At 38.6% G+C, this 19,780-nt stretch overlaps 1 protein-coding gene across 4 annotated transcripts in view; it reads left to right on the forward strand.

Annotated features, from left to right (window-relative positions):
* The window catches only part of HPGDS (hematopoietic prostaglandin D synthase), a 106,176-nt gene that overhangs the window by 68,682 nt on the left and 17,714 nt on the right, over positions 1–19,780 (forward strand). For all 4 annotated transcript variants that reach the window (XM_037020161.2, XM_073237293.1, XM_073237291.1 and 1 more), the window contains one exon: positions 12,844–12,985. In XM_037020161.2, the coding sequence (XP_036876056.1) occupies positions 12,853–12,985 (133 nt within the window). In that variant the 5' untranslated portion in view covers positions 12,844–12,852. The remainder of the gene's footprint in view (positions 1–12,843; positions 12,986–19,780) is intronic.

A 19,780-nucleotide genomic window follows, 5' to 3' on the forward strand; every position in this document is an offset into this window, starting at 1 on the left:
TCAATTTTGGAATTTTGTAGCTGTAAAAATCAAGAAACCAGATTTTGCTCAGTAAAAAATATAATAATGCAGTTAACTACAGGAATGTGATGTGCAAATACAGTATCAATATTGAGTTAGGACTGTTGAAAGGATGTCCTAGAAGGAAAGATAAGCATTTGTCAGATGTTCATGGACCTGTGCCAAATCTTAGATTTAAAGATTTATTTGCAGAGAAATATAGATAGCTACCAACTTATGCTAAGTATTTTCAATGTCTTCTTTTCTCAAGTAAAATACAATATAAAATAGCATGATTTTACAAATTACGAAGAGCAACAAACAACACTTATGTTTTCATGCAGAATTGGGGAGGTGGACACTGATATTTATGTGGCATTTGACCAAACTCTTAATGTGGATCATAATGGACATATATGAATCTATATATTCCTATAATGTTTATAAGGAAAATATATATCATTTCTTTGTGCTTGTGTAAACAGTGATCTATGACAACAAAAATCAATAAAAAAAAGTGTATAAAATGTTCTTCAAATAAAAACTATGACTAAGAAGGACTCTGCATGTCTTTTTTGGAGTTCTTTTGAGGTTTAAAACAAATAGATCAAGGAATTTCAACATGTATGCTTTATTTCCTACATAAAAATGTTCCCTTTTTTATGATTTTTCAGAAAGAAACTTGTTACTTTACATATTTTATTATTTTTGTGCTCTCATATTACTATTTATTTCTAAGCTCAACTTGGAAAACAGTGTCACTGTTCTGATGGGCACTTCATTTGACCCCCAAGTTTGAACTCCCTGTATGCATATTTCACCCCAAAGGAATTTGGAGCTGTAAATTCTTCGACTTTCATTAGTTTACTTTAGTGAATTCTCTCCACAGAGAACATTTCCTCACATATTGATGCATGTGGCACGTGCCACATTTCAGTTGGGTGGGTTCTGGACTGGTTAATGAGAGTGGGAAAGACAAGGAATTATTAGGGTGACTGGGTTTCTAGCAAGGAGCACCACCTCCACCACTTCAGATGTGGAAAACCAGAGCTCAGAGAAGTTGCGTCACTAGGAGTCACCATTGTCCTCACTTCCTGGATCCTGAGTTCTAAGGGGGTCTAGATATACGACCACTCAGCTGTATCCAGTCATCCCCTTGGCAGATAGACTCCATGAACAATGAACTTGACAATCTAGAGTTTTATAGGTTGTGTTTGACATTTTATGTGATAAGATTTCAAGGAACTCTGTTTTGAGGTGTCAGCCCAACTTTCCTTTTTATCTAATATTGTATTAACATATTTGAATTATTTTCTTAATATAGAGAATAAATTATTTAAACCCACGACTCTCAATAAATAATTGTTATTTATGGTTTTTATTCATTTAATTACTATGATTATTATTTACTTTTAGTGTCCATATTCACCAGGCTTATTCTTGATTATAGAAGGAGTTCAAAGTTACCATTATCAATAGTTAATAATTATTAAGTATTAGCATTGTGCTAAATGCTTTGTATGTATTATTTTATTAAATCCCCAAATTCATATTAGTATCTCGGTTTATAAAAAGTGGACTTTGAAATTCAGAATGATTTTGTTGCCTAGCCAAAAGACACACAGCAACTAAGTGGGAGAACTGAATTTCAAATGCAAATATTTCTTTCTCAGTTGCCTGATCATTATAAAATTACAATACATTCTACTATTAGTGCTTAAAAACATGAACTATTTATAAACAATGGAAAGGAGATGGTACGAATCACAGGAAACTCACAAAATTATGACCTAACATCTAACCATTATAGCCTGTATTAGCAAACTTTCAGAAATGTAAGAAAAGTTTGCTTGCTTGTTTTCTTGCTCCTTTCCAGAGGAGATGGTGGCATATGCTCACCATTGTCCCATCCCAGCAGAGGTCATCAAGATGGGATATGTTTGCATGATGCAAGAAACCCAGCAAAGCCCCACCCATGGATGCAGTGAGAGATGAGGGCAATGCTTCATAAACCTTTGATTCCCAGAGGAAAAAGCCATGGGTTAAGGAAGACAGGGGGTGACAGGTTGGCATGGCCGGCTCCCTTTCCTCTTGCATGAAGCATGCCCTTGCAATGCTTACCCAGCTGTGTCACCAAAACAAACAAGAAACAAATGTCAAACACCACCCATTACAAGTGACTAAAGGCAAGACAGAAACATCTTAAAATGGAAAGCTTTTGACTCATCCTCAGAAATTGATGTGTGGAACCCTCTCTACAATCTTTTTAGAAATAAAATTTGAATTTGTTATTTCACTAGAAGTTTCCACCTCATTTTTTTTTTTTTTTTTTGAGAGGGCATCTCTCATATTTATTGATCAAATGGTTGTTAACAACAATAAAATTCAGTATAGGGGGGTCAATGCTCAATGTACAATCATTAATCCATCTCAAGCCTAATTCTCGTCAGTCTCCAATCTTCTGAAGCATAACGAACAAGTTCTTACATGGTGAACTAATTCTTACAGAGTGAATAAATTCTTACATGGTGAACAGTACAAGGGCATTCATCACAGAAACTTTCGGTTTTGATCATGCAATATGACCTATAAACCATCAGGTCAAATATGAATATTCATTTGATTTTTGTACTTGATTTATATGTTGATCCCACATTTCTCCTATTATTATTATTATTATTTTTATTTTTAATAAAATGCTGAAGTGGTAGGTAGATGCAAGATAAAGGTAGAAAACATAGTTTAGTGCTGTAAGAAGGCAAATGTAGATGATCAGATGATCAGGTGTGTGCCTATGGACTAAGTATTAATCCAGGCTAGACAAGGGCAGCAAGACATCCACGGATGCAGAAGATTTCTCTCAAAGCAGGGGGGGTGAGGTTCTGAGCCTCACCTCTGTTGATCCCCAAATTCTCACCTGATGGCCCCCCTGCGACTGTGCCTGTCTTAGGTTGTTCCTCCCTTGAGGAATCTTACCCGTCTCTGGCTAACCAGTCATCTTCCGGGGCCATACAGGGAAATGTAAAGTTGGTAAGTGAGAGAGAAGCCATATTGTTTGCAAAGGTTAGCTTTTTACTTCTTTGCAGATTTATGCCCTGTGGCTTCTATGCCCAGCACTTGTCTCGAGGTATCTTTACCACCTGGAGGAATTATGATACTCGGTAAATTCGATATGAGGCACGAATTCTATTTAAGGTTTGTAATTAGGAAGGAAGAAGAAAAGCTATAGATGTAGCATATGAAGGACACTTGGGAGGATTGATTATTTCTTTGACATATCTTCTTGTATAGTACCTTAAGTATGTATAGGTTTTAAACTACTAACTAATTTGCACACACATATTAACATAATAGGAATACGGTGACATAAACAAAGCAAATCTATAATTACCAGCCATCTCCAGTGAAGCCAAGAAAACCATTTAGGCACCCTAGGCATTTGTGAAAATTTATCTATGATATGATGGATATTGTCCAACTGTACTTGAACCATCAGACAAATTAAAGCAGCCCATTTCTGGGATCTGTTCACATCCCATATGTTCTTTTAACCATAGATAGTCTATAGTCATGAGATTTTGGGGTGCTACAACTTGCACCCCTCCCAACTCCTGGTTGAGTTCCAACAGTACAGATCCAGTCAAATTCGTTGTCTCACTGTATGCACATGCCAGCCTAGACATCTCCCTCCTCCTTCTTATGGCAAGTCCAGGAGACGGTGGGCTGGATGCAGCCACAACCGCAGCATCGTCCGGATCCCTGTGGAGGCTTTTTGATGATCATCCCCCGGCATGAGTCCTCCAGAGAGTGCTGATGCCGGAAGCTCCTCCTCATATTGTATCTTAGTTCATTTTCTGGGTATCCAAGCTAGGCCTTGATCTTCTGCGTAGAAACAAACAGACCCTTTGCCCACACTTTGACATGCCCTCTATACCACTGTGCAGAACTCATTGGAGGTCAGCACACAGTAACTGCTTTTTTTTTTTTTTTTTAAATTAAGAGAAAGGAATATTATCAGAAAAGAGTACCTCCATAGCTGATCATCTGACACCCTTTAAGTGATCAACATTAAGGATATTTAAAGCATGCGTTGATCTTTGATTTACCAATAGTTTTATCCTGTTAAGGAGTAATCCCCCTTTTCTTTCTTTCTTTCTTTTTTTTTTTTAAATTTTTAATCTACACTTACCTGAAGAATACTATGTTTACTATGCTCTCCCCTATATCAGGTCCCCCCTAACAACCACATTACGGTTACTGTCCATCAGCTTAGCAAAATGTGGTAGAGTCACTACTTGTCCTCTCTGTGTTGTGCAGCCCACCCTCCCCTTTCTCCCTCCCCCCCATGCATGCTAATCTTAATACCCCCCTTCTTCTTCCCCCCCCTTATCCCTCCCTGCCCACCCATCCTCCCCAGTTCCTTTCCCTTTGGTACCTGTTAGTCCATTTTTGGGTTCTGTAATTCTGCTGCTGTTTTGTTCCTTCAGTTTTTCCTTTGTTCCTATACTCCTCAGATGAGTGAAATCATTTGGTATTTCTCTTTCTCCGCTTGGCTTATTTCACTGAGCATAATACTCTCCAGCTCCATCCATGTTGCTGCAAATGGTTGGATTTTTCCACTTCTTATGGCTGAGTAGTATTCCATTGTGTATATGTACCACATCTTCTTTATCCATTCATCTACAGATGGACATTTAGGTTGCTTCCAATTCTTGGCTATTGTAAATAGTGCTGCGATAAACATAGGAGTGCATCTGTCTTTCTCAAACTTGATTGCTGCGTTCTTAGGGTAAATTCCTAGGAGTGGAATTCCTGGGTCAAATGGTAGGTCTGTTTTGAGCATTTTGATGCACCTCCATACTGCTTTCCACAATGGTTGAACTAATTTACATTCCCACCAGCAGTGTAGGAGGGTTCCCCTTTCTCCACAGCCTCGCCAACATTTGTTGTTGTTTGTCTTTTGGATGGCAGCTATCCTTACTGGTGTGAGGTGATACCTCATTGTAGTTTTAATTTGCATTTCTCTGATAATTAGCGATGTGGAGCATCTTTTCATGTGTCTCTTGGCCATCTGTATTTCTTTTTTGGAGAACTGTCTGTTCAGTTCCTCTGCCCATTTTTTAATTGGGTTATTTGTTTTTTGTTTGTTGAGGCGTGTGAGCTCTTTATATATTCTGGACGTCAAGCCTTTATCAGATCTGTCATTTTCAAATATATTCTCCCATACTGTAGGGTTCCTTTTTGTTCTATTGATGGTGTCTTTCGCTGTACAGAAGCTTTTCAGCTTAATGTAGTCCCACTTGCTCATTTTTGCTGTTGTTTTCCTTGCCCGGGGAGATATGTTCAAGAAGAGATCACTCATGTTTATATCTAAGAGGTTTTTGCCTATGTTTTTTTCCAAGAGTTTAATGGTTTCGTGACTTACATTCAGGTCTTTGATCCATTTTGAGTTTACCTTTGTATATGGGGTTAGACAATGGTCCAGTTTCATTCTCCTACATGTAGCTGTCCAGTTTTGCCAGCACCATCTGTTGAAGAGACTGTCATTTTGCCATTGTATGTCCATGGCTCCTTTATCAAATATTAATTGACCATATATGTTTGGGTTAATTTCTGGGGTCTCTAATCTGTTCCACTGGTCTGTGGCTCTGTTCTTGTGCCAGTACCAAATTGTCTTGATTCCTATGGCTTTGTAGTAGAGCTTGAAGTTGGGGAGTGAGATCCCCCCTACTTTATTCTTCTTTTTCAGGATTGCTTTGGCTATTCGGGGTCTTTGGTGTTTCCATATGAATTTTTGAATTATTTGTTCCAATTCATTGAAGAATGTTGCTGGTAATTTGAGAGGGATTGCATCAAATCTGTATATTGCTTTGGGCAGGATGGCCATTTTGACGATATTAATTCTTCCTAGCCACGAGCATGGGATGAGTTTCCATCTGTTAGTGTCCCCTTTAATTTCTCTTAAGAGTGACTTGTAGTTTTCAGAGTATAAGTCTTTCACTTCCTTGGTTAGGTTTATTCCTAGGTATTTTATTCTTTTTGATGCAATGGTGAATGGAATTGTTTTCCTGATTTCTCTTTCTATCGATTCGTTGTTAGTGTATAGGAAAGCTACAGATTTCTGTGTGTTGATTTTGTATCCTGCAACTTTGCTGTATTCCGATATCAGTTCTAGTAGTTTTGGAGTGGAGTCTTTAGGGTTTTTTATGTACAGTATCATATCATCTGCAAATAGTGACAGTTTAACTTCTTCTTTACCAATCTGGATTCCTTGTATTTCTTTGTTTTGTCTGATTGCCGTGGCTAGGACCTCCAGTACTATGTTAAATAACAGTGGGGAGAGTGGGCATCCCTGTCTGGTTCCCGATCTCAGTGGAAATGCTTTCAGCTTCTCGCTGTTCAGTATAATGCTGGCTGTGGGTTTATCATATATGGCCTTTATTATGTTGAGGTACTTGCCCTCTATTCCCATTTTGCTGAGAGTTTTTATCATGAATGGATGTTGAATTTTGTCAAATGCTTTTTCAGCATCTATGGAGATGATCATGTGGTTTTTGTCTTTCTTTTTGTTGATGTGGTGGATGATGTTGATGAATTTTCGAATGTTGTACCATCCTTGCATCCCTGGGATGAACCCCACTTGGTCATGGTGTATGATCCTTTTGATATACTGTTGAATTCTGTTTGCTAATATTTTATTGAGTATTTTTGCATCTACGTTCATCAGGGATATTGGTCTGTAATTTTCTTTTTTGGTGGGGTCTTTTCCTGGTTTTGGTATTAGGGTGATGTTGGCTTCATAGAATGAGTTTGGGAGTATTCCCTCTTCTTCTATTTTGTGGAACACTTTAAGGAGAATGGGTATTATGTCTTCTCTGTGTGTCTGATAAAATTCTGAGGTAAATCCGTCCGGCCCCGGGGTTTTGTTCTTGGGTAGTTTTTTGATTACTGTTTCAATTTCTTTGCTTGTAATTGGTTTGTTTAACTTTTGTGTTTCTTCCTTGGTCAGTCTTGGGAGGTTGTATTTTTCTAGGAAGTTGTCCATTTCTTCTAGGTTTTCCAGCTTGTTGGCATATAGGTTTTCATAGTAGTCTTTAATAATTCTTTGTATTTCTGTGGAGTCTGTCGTGATTTTTCCATTCTCATTTCTGATTATGTTGATTTGTGTTGACTCTCTTTTTCTCTTAATAAGTTGGGCTAGAGGCTTATCTATTTTGTTTATTTTCTCAAAGAACCAGCTCTTGATTTCGTTGATTTTTGCTATTGTTTTATTCTTCTCAATTTTGTTTATTTCTTCTCTGATCTTTATTATGTCCCTCCTTCTGCTGACTTTAGGCCTCATTTGTTCTTCTTTTTCCAGTTTTAATAATTGTGATGTTAGACTATTCATTTGGGATTGTTCTTCCTTCTTCAAGTGTGCCTGGATTGCTATATACTTTCCTCTTAAGACTGCTTTCGCTGCATCCCACAGAAGTTGGGGCTTAGTGTTGTTGTCATTTGTTTCTATATATTCCTTGATCTCTATTTTGATTTGTTCATTGATCCATTGATTATTTAGTAGCATGTTGTTAAGCCTCCATGTGTTTGTGAGCCTTTTTGTTTTCTTTGTAGAATTTATTTCTACTTTCATACCTTTGTGGTCTGAAAAATTGGTTGGTAGAATTTCAATATTGTGGAATTTACTGAGGCTCTTTTTGTGAGCTAGTATGTGGTCTATTCTGGAGAATGTTCCATGTGCACTTGAGAAGAATGTATATCCTGTTGCTTTTGGATGTAAAGTTCTATAGATGTCTATTAGGTCCATCTGTTCTAGTGTGTTGTTCAGTGACTGTGTGTCTTTACTTATTTTCTGCCCGGTGGATCTATCCTTTGGGGTGAGTGGTGTGTTGAAGTCTCCTACAATGAATGCATTGCAGTCTATTTCCCTCTTTAGTTCTGTTAGTATTTGCTTCACATATGCTGGTGCTCCTGTATTGGGTGCATATATATTTAGAATGGTTATATCCTCTTGTTGGACTAAGCCCTTTATCATTATGTAGTGGCCTTCTTTATCTCTTGTTACTTTCTTTGTTTTGAAGTCTATTTTGTCTGATATTAGTACTGCAACCCCTGCTTTCTTCTCACTGTTGTTTGCCTGAAATATGTTTTTCCATCCCTTGACTTTTAGTCTATGCTTATCTTTGGGTTTAAGGTGAGTTTCTTGTAAGCAGCATATAGATGGGTCTTGCTTTTTTATCCATTCTATTACTCTATGTCTTTTGATTGGTGCATTAAGTCCATTTACATTTAGGGTGACTATTGAAAGATATGTACTTATTGCCATTGCAGGCTTTAGATTCGTGGTTACCAAAGGTTCAAGGTTAGCTTCTTTAGTATCTTACTGCCTAACTTAGCTCGCTTATTGAGCTGTTATATACACTGTCTGGAGAGTCTTTTCTTCTCTCCCTTCTTATTCCTCCTCCTCCATTCTTCATATGTTGTGTGTTTTGTTCTGTGCTCTTTTTAGGGGTGCTCCCATCTAGAGCAGTCCCTGTAGGATGCCCTGTAGAGGTGGTTTGTGGGAAGCAAATTCCCTCAGCTTTTGCTTGTCTGGGAATTGTTTGATCCCACCATCATATTTAAATGATAGTCGTGCTGGATACAGTATCCTTGGTTCAAGGCCCTTCTGTTTCATTGCATTAAGTATATCATGCCATTCTCTTCTGGCCTGTAGGGTTTCTGTTGAGAAGTCTGATGTTAGCCTGATTGGTTTTCCTTTATAGGTGACCTTTTTCTCTCTAGCTGCCTTTAAAACTCTTTCCTTGTCCTTGATCCTTGCCATTTTAATTATTATGTGTCTTGGTGTTGTCCTCCTTGGATCCTTTCTGTTGGGGGTTCTGTATAATTCCATGGTCTGTTCGATTATTTCCTCCCCCAGTTTGGGGAAGTTTTCAGCAATTATTTCTTCAAAGACCCTTTCTATCCCTTTTCCTCTTTCTTCCTCTTCTGGTATCCCTATAATACGAATGTTTTTCCTTTTGTATTGGTCACATATTTCTCTTAGTGTTGTTTCATTCCTGGAGATCCTTTTATCTCTCTCTATGTCAGCTTCTATACGTTCCTGTTCTCTGGCTTCTATTCCTTCAATGGCCTCTTGCATCTTATCCATTCTGCTTATAAATCCTTCCAGGGATTGTTTCACTTCTGTGATCTCTTTCCTGACATCTGTGATCTCCTTCCGGACTTCATCCCACTGCTCTTGCATTTTTCTCTGCATCTCATCCCATTGCTCTTGCATTTTTTTCTGCATCTCTGTCAGCATGTTCATGATTTTTATTTTGAATTCTTTTTCAGGAGGACTAGTTAGGTCTGTCTCCTTCTCAGGTGTTGTCTCTGTGATCTTTGTCTGCCTGTAGTTTTGCCTTTTCATGGTGATAGAGATAGTTTGCAGAGCTGGTAAAAGTGACCGCTGGAAGAGCTTCCCTTCTTGTTGGTTTGTAGCCTTTTCCTGGGAGAATAGCGACCTCTAGTGGCTTGTGCTGGGCAGCTGTGCGCAGACAGGGCTTCTGCTTCCTGCCCAGTTGCTTTGGGGTTTATCTCCGCTGTTGCTGTGGGCTTGGCCTGGCTGGGGCTGTTCCTCCAAAATGGTGGAGCCCCGTTGGAGGGGGAGCAGCCAGGAGACTATTTATCTCCGTAAGGGGCCTCTGTGCTCCCTGCTGCCCAGGGGGTTAGAGTGCCCAGAGATCCCCAGATTCCCTGCTTCTGGTCTAAGTGACCTGTCCTGCCCCTTTAAGATTTCCAAAAAGCACTCTCCAAACCAAAACAACAACAGCAACAATGAGAGAGGGAACAGAAAGAAAGAGAAAAAAAAAAGGAAAAAAAAGGAAAAAACAAGCGATTTTTTTTTTTTTTTTTGTCCTCAGGTGCCGGTCCCAGGCACCCGCTCACTGGTCCTGCTGCCCTGTCTCCCTAGCACCAGGGTCCCTGTCCTTTCAAGGCTTCCAAAAAGCACCCACCCACCGGTCCCGCAGGGAAGGAACGCTCAATATTCTTTGTCCTCAGGCACTGGTCCCACGCACCCGCTCACCAGTCCCGCCGCCCTGCCTCCCTAGCACCGGGGTCCCTGTCCCTTCAAAGCTTCCAAAAAGCACTCGGCAAAAAGAGAGAAAAAAAAGGGGAAAAACGCGCGATTTCTTCCGTCCTCAGGTGCTGGTCTCAGGCACCCACCCACCGGTCCCACAGGGAAAAATGCGGGATATTCTTTGTCCTCAGGTGCCGGTCCCAGGCACCCGCTCACCAGTCCCGCCGCCCTGCCTCCCTAGCACCGGGGTCCCTGTCCCTTTTAGGCTTCCAAAAAGCACTCGCAGAAAAGAGAAAAAAAAAAGGGGAAAAACGTGCGATTTCCTCTGTCCTCAAGTGCCGGTCTCAGGCACCCGCCCACTGGTCCCGCAGGGAAAAACGGGGGATATTCTTTGTCCTCAGGCGCCGGTCCCAGCCACCCGCTCACCAGTCCCGCCACCGTGCCTCCCTAGCACTGGGGTCCCCGTCCCTTCAAGGCTTCCAAAAAGCGCTCGCCAAAAAGAGAAAAAAAAAAAAAAAGGGGAAAAACGCGCAACCTCCTCCGTCCTCAGGCACCGGTCTCAGGCACCCGCCCCCAGGTCTCGCAGGGAGAAACGCGGGATATTCTTTGTCCTCCGGCGCCGTTCCCAGGCACCTCCTCACCGGTCCCGCCACCCTGCCTCCCCAGCAACGGGGGCCCGTCCCTCTAAGGCTTCCAAAAAGCGCTCGCCAAAAAAAAAAAAAAAAAAAAAACCGCTCCGGTTTCTCTCCACCCAGGCGCTGGGTTCTTGCAGGTGTGGATGTGGTCTGGATGTTGTCCTGTGTCCTGTGGTCTCTATTTTAGGAAGATTTTTCTTTGTTATATTTTCATAGCTCTATGTGTTTTTGGGAGGAGATTTCCACTGCTCTACTCACGCCGCCATCTTGGCTCCGCCCTCCACCTCATTTTTTTTAAGTTAATTTTTAACCATGAATTTTATTCAGTATATCTAAATTTTTTGGTGACCTGCCAAACTTTCCAGTTACATTTTTATTTGCTTGTTTAAGTCAAGTTACTAAGGCATAATTTATATACAGAAAATTCAACATTTTAGTGCACTACAATTACTTTTCAAAGAACATATTTCACTAATATAGTCTCCTTTGGATGGGATTGTAGAGAATCCCAGCATGGGCCAAACAACCCATTTCTAACGGTACCCTTAACAGAAATACATATGTGGTGGGGAAAGGTAGGAAGCCCCATTAGTTTAAGGTACCTTGATTATCTTTAAGTTTCCCTAGACCAATATTTTCATTTATATATACCTGTGCTTGGTGCTTCAGCAGTTTCTACACCCTAGAACAATCCACCATATTTAGATTTGGCATGGACATGGGGTATGCCTTTTTTTAAAAATATTGAATTATAGTTGATATACAATCTTACATTGATATCAAGTATACAACACAGTGGTTCAACAGATACTCATATTATTAAATCCTCACCTCCACTAGTGTAGTTACTGTCAACACAGGAAGATGTTACAGAATCATTGGCTATATTCTCCATGCTGTACTACTATCCCTGTGACCAACTTATATTATGATTGAGAATTTTTGTGCCCCTTTATCCCCCTCATACTCCCCACCCATCCATCCCAACCCCTCTCCCCCATGGCAACCACCAGTCACTTCTAAGTGTCAGTGAGTCCACTGCTGTTTTGTTAATTTTGTTTTGTTTTTAGATTCCACAAATAAGAGAAATCATATGGTATTTGTCTTCTCTGCCTTGCTTATTTTACTTAGCATAACACCTTCTAGATCCATCCATGTTGTTGCAAATGGAAGGATTTCTTTCTTTTTTGAGGCTGAATAATATTTCATTGTGTATATATACCACTGCTTCTTTATCCATTCATCTATTGATGGATACTTAGATTGCTTCCATATCTTGGCTATTGTAACTAATGCAGCAATAGACATAGGAGTGCATATCTTCTCAAATCAGGGATTTTGTTTTCTTTAGGTGAATTCCTAGAAGTAGAATTACTGGGCTGTATGGTATTTCTGTGTTTAGTTTTTTGAGAAACCTTCATACTGTTTTCTGCAGTGGCTGCACCAATTTACATTTCCAACAGTGAAAGAGGGTTCCCTTTTCTCCATGTCCTCTCCAACACTTGTTATTTCTTGTCTTTTGGAGAGTGGCCATCCTAACTGGTGTGAGGTGATATCTCATTGTACTTTTGAATTGCATTTTTCCCTGATTTTGATTGCACTAATTTCCCTGATAATTAGTGATGTGGAGCATCTTTTCATGTGTCTATTGACCATCTGTATTTCTTTGGAGAAATATCTCTTCAGGTCCTCTGGCCATTTTTTAATCAGTTTATTTGTTTTTTTCTGTGTTGTGGTATATGAGTTCTTTATATATTTTAGATGTTACCCCATTATCGAATCAATTGTTTATGAATATATGCTCCCATACTGTAGATTGCCTTTTTGTTCTGCTGATGCTTTTTAGTTTGAGGTAGCCCCACTTGTTCTTTTTTGGTTTTGTTTCCCTTGACTGAGGAGATGTGTCCAGGAAAAAATTGCTCATGCTTATTATGATCTCCAGCTAGTTTTTAAAGAAATAGTCATGATGTTATTTCTATCAAGTCTTTCCCATATGTTATTAGGATAGTGATTTATAATTCATGTTTTGGAATATCCTTTAATATCTCCAGTTATCTCAAGATCCCATAATATTTTCAAAAAGCCCCCAAAAGAAAATGTTGAAACCTACTTAGAGGGTTGTTAAAAAATCCATTTTTCTCTTTCCAGAATCACACCATGCCAAACTACAAACTCATTTATTTTAATATGAGGGGGAGAGCTGAAATTATTCGTTACATATTTGCATATTTGGATATAAAGTATGAAGATCACAGAATAGAACAATCTGACTGGCCTGAAATCAAACCAAGTAAGTAGTACAAATAATAGTTCATGAAAATGTAAGGAAAATATGTTTCCACAAGCTTTTACCTTTCCTCAGGTTTTTAAATCATACAGCTTTACACTGAGAAGCAGCAGTTCAAGCAAGTTAAGTAGCGCTCTGTGACCCAGAAATCCTCCTACTAGAGGTGGAGACATAAATGTCACAGAGAGAGGTAAACTAATAGGAGCTTTGTGAAGAGGTGAAGTGGGGAGTACTGAAGGCAATATTCTTGACAATTGGAATTGGATGGGCTTGCTACAGATTACCTATAATGTCTTAACAGTGGATCAGATATGCTGCTCGAACAGAAACCAAACTCAAAATGGTCTAAGTAATGAGGAAGTAAATTGTATCACATAACTGAAAATCCAGAAGTAGGATAGGTTTCAAAGGATGAATTTATCTATTTTTCCTCCTCTGTGTGTTGGCTGCATTATGCAACTGGTAGCAATACGTTTGTGGCAATTTCATACTTACAGCCTTAAACGGGAATATCAAGAGGATATATGTGCAAGAGAAACAGGGAGTACGGCTGCCTTCAGTGTTTCCAGAACAATGAAGAAAATCTTTCCCAGAGAACCTCTGCAAACTTCTCTTGTTCCACTGGCTCTGACTGGGTTGCATGTCCATTTCTGAGCCAGTGGCTGGCAAAGGGGATGTGAAGATACTTAGAAACATCTAGCCCACTTCTGGAGTTGGGAAGAGAATCAGTTTTCATGAGGCATGTGACTATGTGAGAGGCGGGTGGATTCATGAACAGAACTAGGATCTGTTTGATCAAAGGAAAGAGCCAATCAACAAGTTGAACATGTACCCCAGTGAAAACATGCTACTTAGTGCTTAGGACAATGAGAAAGAATTAGAAATATCAATACATTAAACAAACAACAGTGTTTGGTTCTTAGTAAGTTTTAAGATATCCTGTAGATGCTTGCCATGCTACCTATAAATACTAACTAAATATTAATTATGTGTCTAAAATTCAAATTTTTAATGACTGGATTATTAAAAATTCATCGGCTATATTATTGTTTCTATTTTATAGTTGGTATAAATGAAAAGCTGATTTTCAAACACAAGTTAATTTATTTTGAAGGCCTAAGTTATTTATAATAATTAGTATATTAACAATAAATAATACCACATGCTTTTTGGAAGCATTAGTTCCTAAAAAGTAAAAGCCCCTATAAACTATTCTTTGTCATATCAGAGAACTCTTCTCTAGTGGGACAGAATGTCTTATTTTCTGTTCTTATGAAATTTTGTAATTAATATCCAAATGTTTCTTCTGATATCAGAATTTTTCATGGGATTTTTAATTCTGTGGACATATAATAGATGAAAATTAATTTTATCCATTAATTAAGTCAAGATGGATAGCGAGTTGTAAAGATATTACGTACAACACATTCTGCCTTTTAGTTTTTAGATGTAAGTTCTTTGAGTGCCTCATACCCTATTTCACCTTGTCTTGTCATTATGTTACTGAAATGGAATTGCTGCACCTTTTAAATATTTTCATAGATTCTTAGAGTTGAAAGGGATCTTAAAGTTTGTAATGGTCAGGATATAGTTTCACATGCTTAAACAGCCACCCAAGACAAAAATGGCTTAAAGAGGGTAGATATTTATTTATTTTGTATAAAAGCCCAACTTGGTATAGTGGTTCTGCTCCATAACATTGTCAAAAATTAAACAACTCCTCTGCTAATCTGCCTCTTGTGGTGGGTTATCTTATTTACACAATGTAAGACATTTCTTTCTCCTTCTACATTCCATCTCACAGGAAGCATGAAAGAGGGAAGGGAGCACATCCCTTCCTTTTAACAGCATGACCAGGAGGTTTTATACATCATTTCTGCATACACCCGTTGGCAAGAACTTAGTCACATGATCATATGTTACTACAATGGAATCTGGGAAATGTTGATTGTATTGTGGATAATCACTTCCTGACTAAAAATACAGGATTTTATTACTCTGAATAAAAAGGAAGGAATACATGATGAAAAGCAGTTTCTATTAACAAATTTTTTCTGGTCTCATCTATCCAATTTAAGAATACTTTAGTGTTTGAAACCCTCTGTGACGTCCTCTCTGCTATAACCTAGAATATCATTGAATATTTCTATCAAAAGTTCTTCCTGGTAAAACCTGGTAGCTTGTGCACAGGTGTTTACATTTTCTCTCCTTTAATAACATTAAAGTACTTTAAAAAAAAAAAAGCAAAGCCCCACAAGGGCAAATAAGTCAAACTTATATACTATAGCATAAAATTCTTGGAGCTAAGAAGCAGGTCAAAGAGTGGTAAGGTGATTTAGCAGGCCAGTGCTGCTCAAATATAAGCTTGGAGGAGAAGGCAAGCTGAATTACTTGAGATTCCCCAAAGGCTCAGGAATTGGTAGCAGCAGATAACTCTAAAAGCTGAAAAGGATTGACTGGGAGAATGTGAAGAACAGTAGGACTGCAAGATCCCTTCCCCTCCCTGAAAAGAGCATGGAGCGTGCTCTCAAGAAAGGGTGGACCAAAGGATTCTAGGACATCAGCCGTGTCTGAGGAAGCAATGCTGTAGTGAAGATGGATCTGATGCATGTCTAGAAACTAAACAGTGAGACCCACAGCCTCTTGCTCTTGCTTTGTAATCAGAATGCTCCAACCAGGCTATCATCACTCTGACAGGAAATGGGAAGATTTCTCTTGAGGAAACTGACCAGTCCAAGAGAAATATCCAACAGATAGGTACCAAACAGATGGGGGTTCCTTAATGAAATGGCCCAACCCACTCTGTTTGCCAGCACCTCCCCTGCAGACTGATATTCCAGTTAGCTTTTATTTCTTTGCCCTTTAAAACAAGAATGGCAAGTCAAAATTTAACAGATATTTGCAAGAAGTCTCTAATATGAAACAGACCTAAACAAAGAAGTGGGTGTGGTGGGTGAGGGGGATGACTCTGAGGAAGTCAAGATGATGGAGCAAGAAAAAAAACTTCAAATATATAAGAGAGATAAGCTATTCCATATATTCTAAACAAGAACAGGATGCTATTTTTTAAAGTTCAGAGACAAAAAGTTCTTGAAAATTAAAAAATTTGCTATACATAAAACAATCAAAAAATGAGAAATATGGAAATCTTCCCAAGAGCACAAAAATAGGAAAAAGGGAGGAAAACTTTTAAAGGCATCTTCCTTCAAAATCTCAGTGAGGTAACTCCTCATACTAGTCAGAATGGCTAATATCAACAAGACCAGAAATAACAAGTATTGGTGAGAATCTGGAGAAAAGGAAACCCTTGTACACTGCTGGTAGGATAGCAAATTGGAGCATCCACTGTGGAAAGCAGTATGGAAACTAAAAATAGAAAATATCATGTTACCTAGCAATTCCACTTTTGGGAATGAACCCAAACAAAAGAACTAATCCAAAAAGATATATGCACCCTATGTTTATCACAGCATTGTTTACAATAGCCAAAAATATGGAAGCAACCTAAATGTATACTGATAAATGGAATATTACTCAACCATAAAAAAATAATGAAATCTTGCCATTTGAGAACACAGATGGACCTGGAAGTCACTATGCTGAGTGAAATAAGTCAAACAGAGAAAGAAAAATATGATACGATTTCACTTACTTGTGGAGGACAAGGATAAAAACAAGCAAACAAGCAAAATACAAATAGACTCAGTCACAGAGTACAGACTGGTAATTACCCTAGGAGAAGGGGGTGGAAGAATGGGTGAAGGGGGAATAATTAGTGAGAATGTTTGATATCTTGATTTCAGCGATGGTTATGAGTATAAACATATGTCAAAATTCATCAACCTGTACACTAAAATTTGTACATTTTATTGTGTGCACCTCAATATAAAACTAATAATTAAAAAAAAAACCAAATTCCTACTGGAACAAGAACAGACTCCCAGATCAATGGTCCAGAACAGAGCCCAGATATAAACCCACACATATATGGCCAATTAATATATGATTAAGGAACCATGAATATACAATGGGGAAAAGACAGCCTCTTCAATAATAGGTGTTGGCAAAACTGGACAACTACATGTAAGAGAATGAAACTGGATTTTAGTCTAACTCCATGCACAAAAGGAAACTTGAAATGGATCAAAGACCTGAATTTAAGTCATGAAACCATGAACTCATAGAAGAAAACATAGCCAAAAATCTCTTGAATATAACATGAGCAGCTTTTTCCTGAACACATCTTGTGTAAGGGAAACAAAATAAAAAATGAACAAGTGTGACTACATCAAACTAAGAAGTTTCTGTACAGAAAAGGACACCATCAGCAGAACAAAAGGCATCCTACAGTATGGGAGAATATATCTGTAAATGACTTATCCAATAAGTGGTTAACATCCAAAATATATAAAGAACTCACATGCCTCAACACCCAGAAGACAAATAACCTGATTAAAAAATGGGTGGAGGACCTGAACAGACACTTCTCCAAAGAAGAAATTCAGATGGCCAACAGGCACATGAAAAGATGTCCCCCATCGCTAATCATCAGGGAAATACAAATTAAAACCACAATGAGATATCACCTTATGTTAAGTTAGGATTGCCAACATCCAAAAGACAAGAAATAACAAATGTTGGCGAGGCTGTGGAGAAAGGGGAACCCTCCTACACTGTTGGTAGGAATGTAAATTAGTACAACCATTGTGGAAAGCAATATGGAGGTTCCTCAAAAAATCAAAAATAGAAATACTATTTGACCCAGTAGTTCCACTCCTAGGAATTTACCTGAAGAAAACAAAATCCCTGATTCAAAAAGAAACATGCACCCCTATGTTTATCGCAGCACTATTTACAATAGCCAAGGTATGGAAGCTACCTAAGTGTCTGTCAATAGATGAGTGGTCAAAGAAAAGGTGGTGCATATACACAATGGAATATTATTCAGCCATAAAAAGAAAAGAAATCCTACCATTTGCCACAAAATTGGTAGAGTTAGAGGGTTATGCTCAGTGAAATAAGCCATGCAGAGAAAGACAAGTACCAAGTGACTTCATTCATTTGTGGAGTACAAAAAGAAAACAAAACTGAAGGAACAAAAGAGCAGCAGACTCACACTCTGAGAAGGGACTAGTGGTTACCAAAGGGGAGAGCCTGGGGAGGGTGCATGGGGAGGGAGGGAGAAGCGGTTTAAGGGGCACTATAATTACCACTCACAATATAGGTAGGTTACAGAGAAGGCAGTACAGCATAAAGAAGATAAGTAATGACTCTATAGCATCTTACTACACTGATAGACAGTAACTGCAATGGGTGGGGTGAGGACTTGATAATATGGGTGAATGTTGAAACCACAATGTTGTTCATGTGAAACCTTCATAAGATTGTATATTAATGACACAAACAAAAACAAATCCCCCACTTTTAACTAGGAGTTCTTTCTGGTAGGGCACTTTTATTTTTGGCTGTACTCTTAATAACACTATTTTAAATAGTATCTCTTTTCCAGAGAATATATTAACACACATCTTTGATGTAAGTCTAAAGATACACCAAAAGTCATTACAGTTGTCAAGGCGATGCTATCACTTTATGATACTATATTTGAAATACTTAATCCCTAAAATTGAAACCATCAACTACTAATTTGACTGAACATTTTACCTTTAATTATGATGACCACCAGGGACTTCAGGAGACAGCAGAGGACATGCTGTTTGATACAGGCATACCTTGGAAATATTGTGGGTTTAGTTCCAGACTGCCACAATAAAGTTAATATTGCAATAAAATAAGTCAATTGAATTTTTTGGTTTCCCAGTTCATATAAAAGTTATGTTTATACTATACCATAGATGATTAAGTATCCAATATTAATGTATATATCTTAATTTTAAAATATTGCTAATATATGTTAACCATGATCTGAGATGTTAGCAATGTGTAATCTTCAATCACAGATCACCATAACAAATATAATAATGAAAAACTCTGAAATGTGAGAATTACCAAAATGTGACACAGAAACATGAAGTTAGCAAATGCTGTTGGAAAAATGGCACCAACAGACTTGCCTGACACAGGGTTGTCACAAATCTTCAATTTGTAAACAAAAGCAATACCTGTGAAATGCAATAAAAGGAGGTATGCGTGGAAAAAAAGGCTGGTATTTCATAGGTGTTTTGTTCTATCAAAAATTTTGGTTGCTTTGCTGAATTATGTTCTCTACCCATCCATCCAGCCCCCAATCCAGCTCAGATCCATTCTTATTGCCCATTTCCACATTTCTTCAGAACTGTTGAAATAAATACTTATTCAGTACTTACCTGGTAAGTCCCACAGCAAGATGTAACCCTCTATGAACTTGTCCCCCTATAGGAACTGGGCTGTTAGAAACATTCTGCTCTTTGGGCTAAGCGGTGCTGTGCCTGACAAACACAGCCCTCCTCTGCCTGGGCCCCTGCTGGTACTGGGGTGAGTTCTCTGGAACCCTATGAGACACTGAAATATACAAATTGATAATGGCCAGACTATATATAAAATAGAATTCTGAGTCCCAGTCTGTAGCAATCAGCCCAGGAAACCAATCAATTATTCCCAGTAACTAGTCCAGACACAAACCTACTATGTTTAAGATAGACTTATCAGATTCCTACTTAAAGGAGGAAGTCAGACCACTATCTCTAGCAAGCAGCCCAGAAATCCCCCAAACAATCCCTGTATCAATCAGCTTCAAATGGCCAGGATTAGTAACTGACAGCTTTCCTAATATTTGCCTCTGCTTCTGTCTTGCCTGAG

Source organism: Manis javanica, chromosome 5 (assembly GCF_040802235.1).
Source record: "Manis javanica isolate MJ-LG chromosome 5, MJ_LKY, whole genome shotgun sequence".
Classification (NCBI taxonomy): Eukaryota; Metazoa; Chordata; class Mammalia; order Pholidota; family Manidae; genus Manis; species Manis javanica.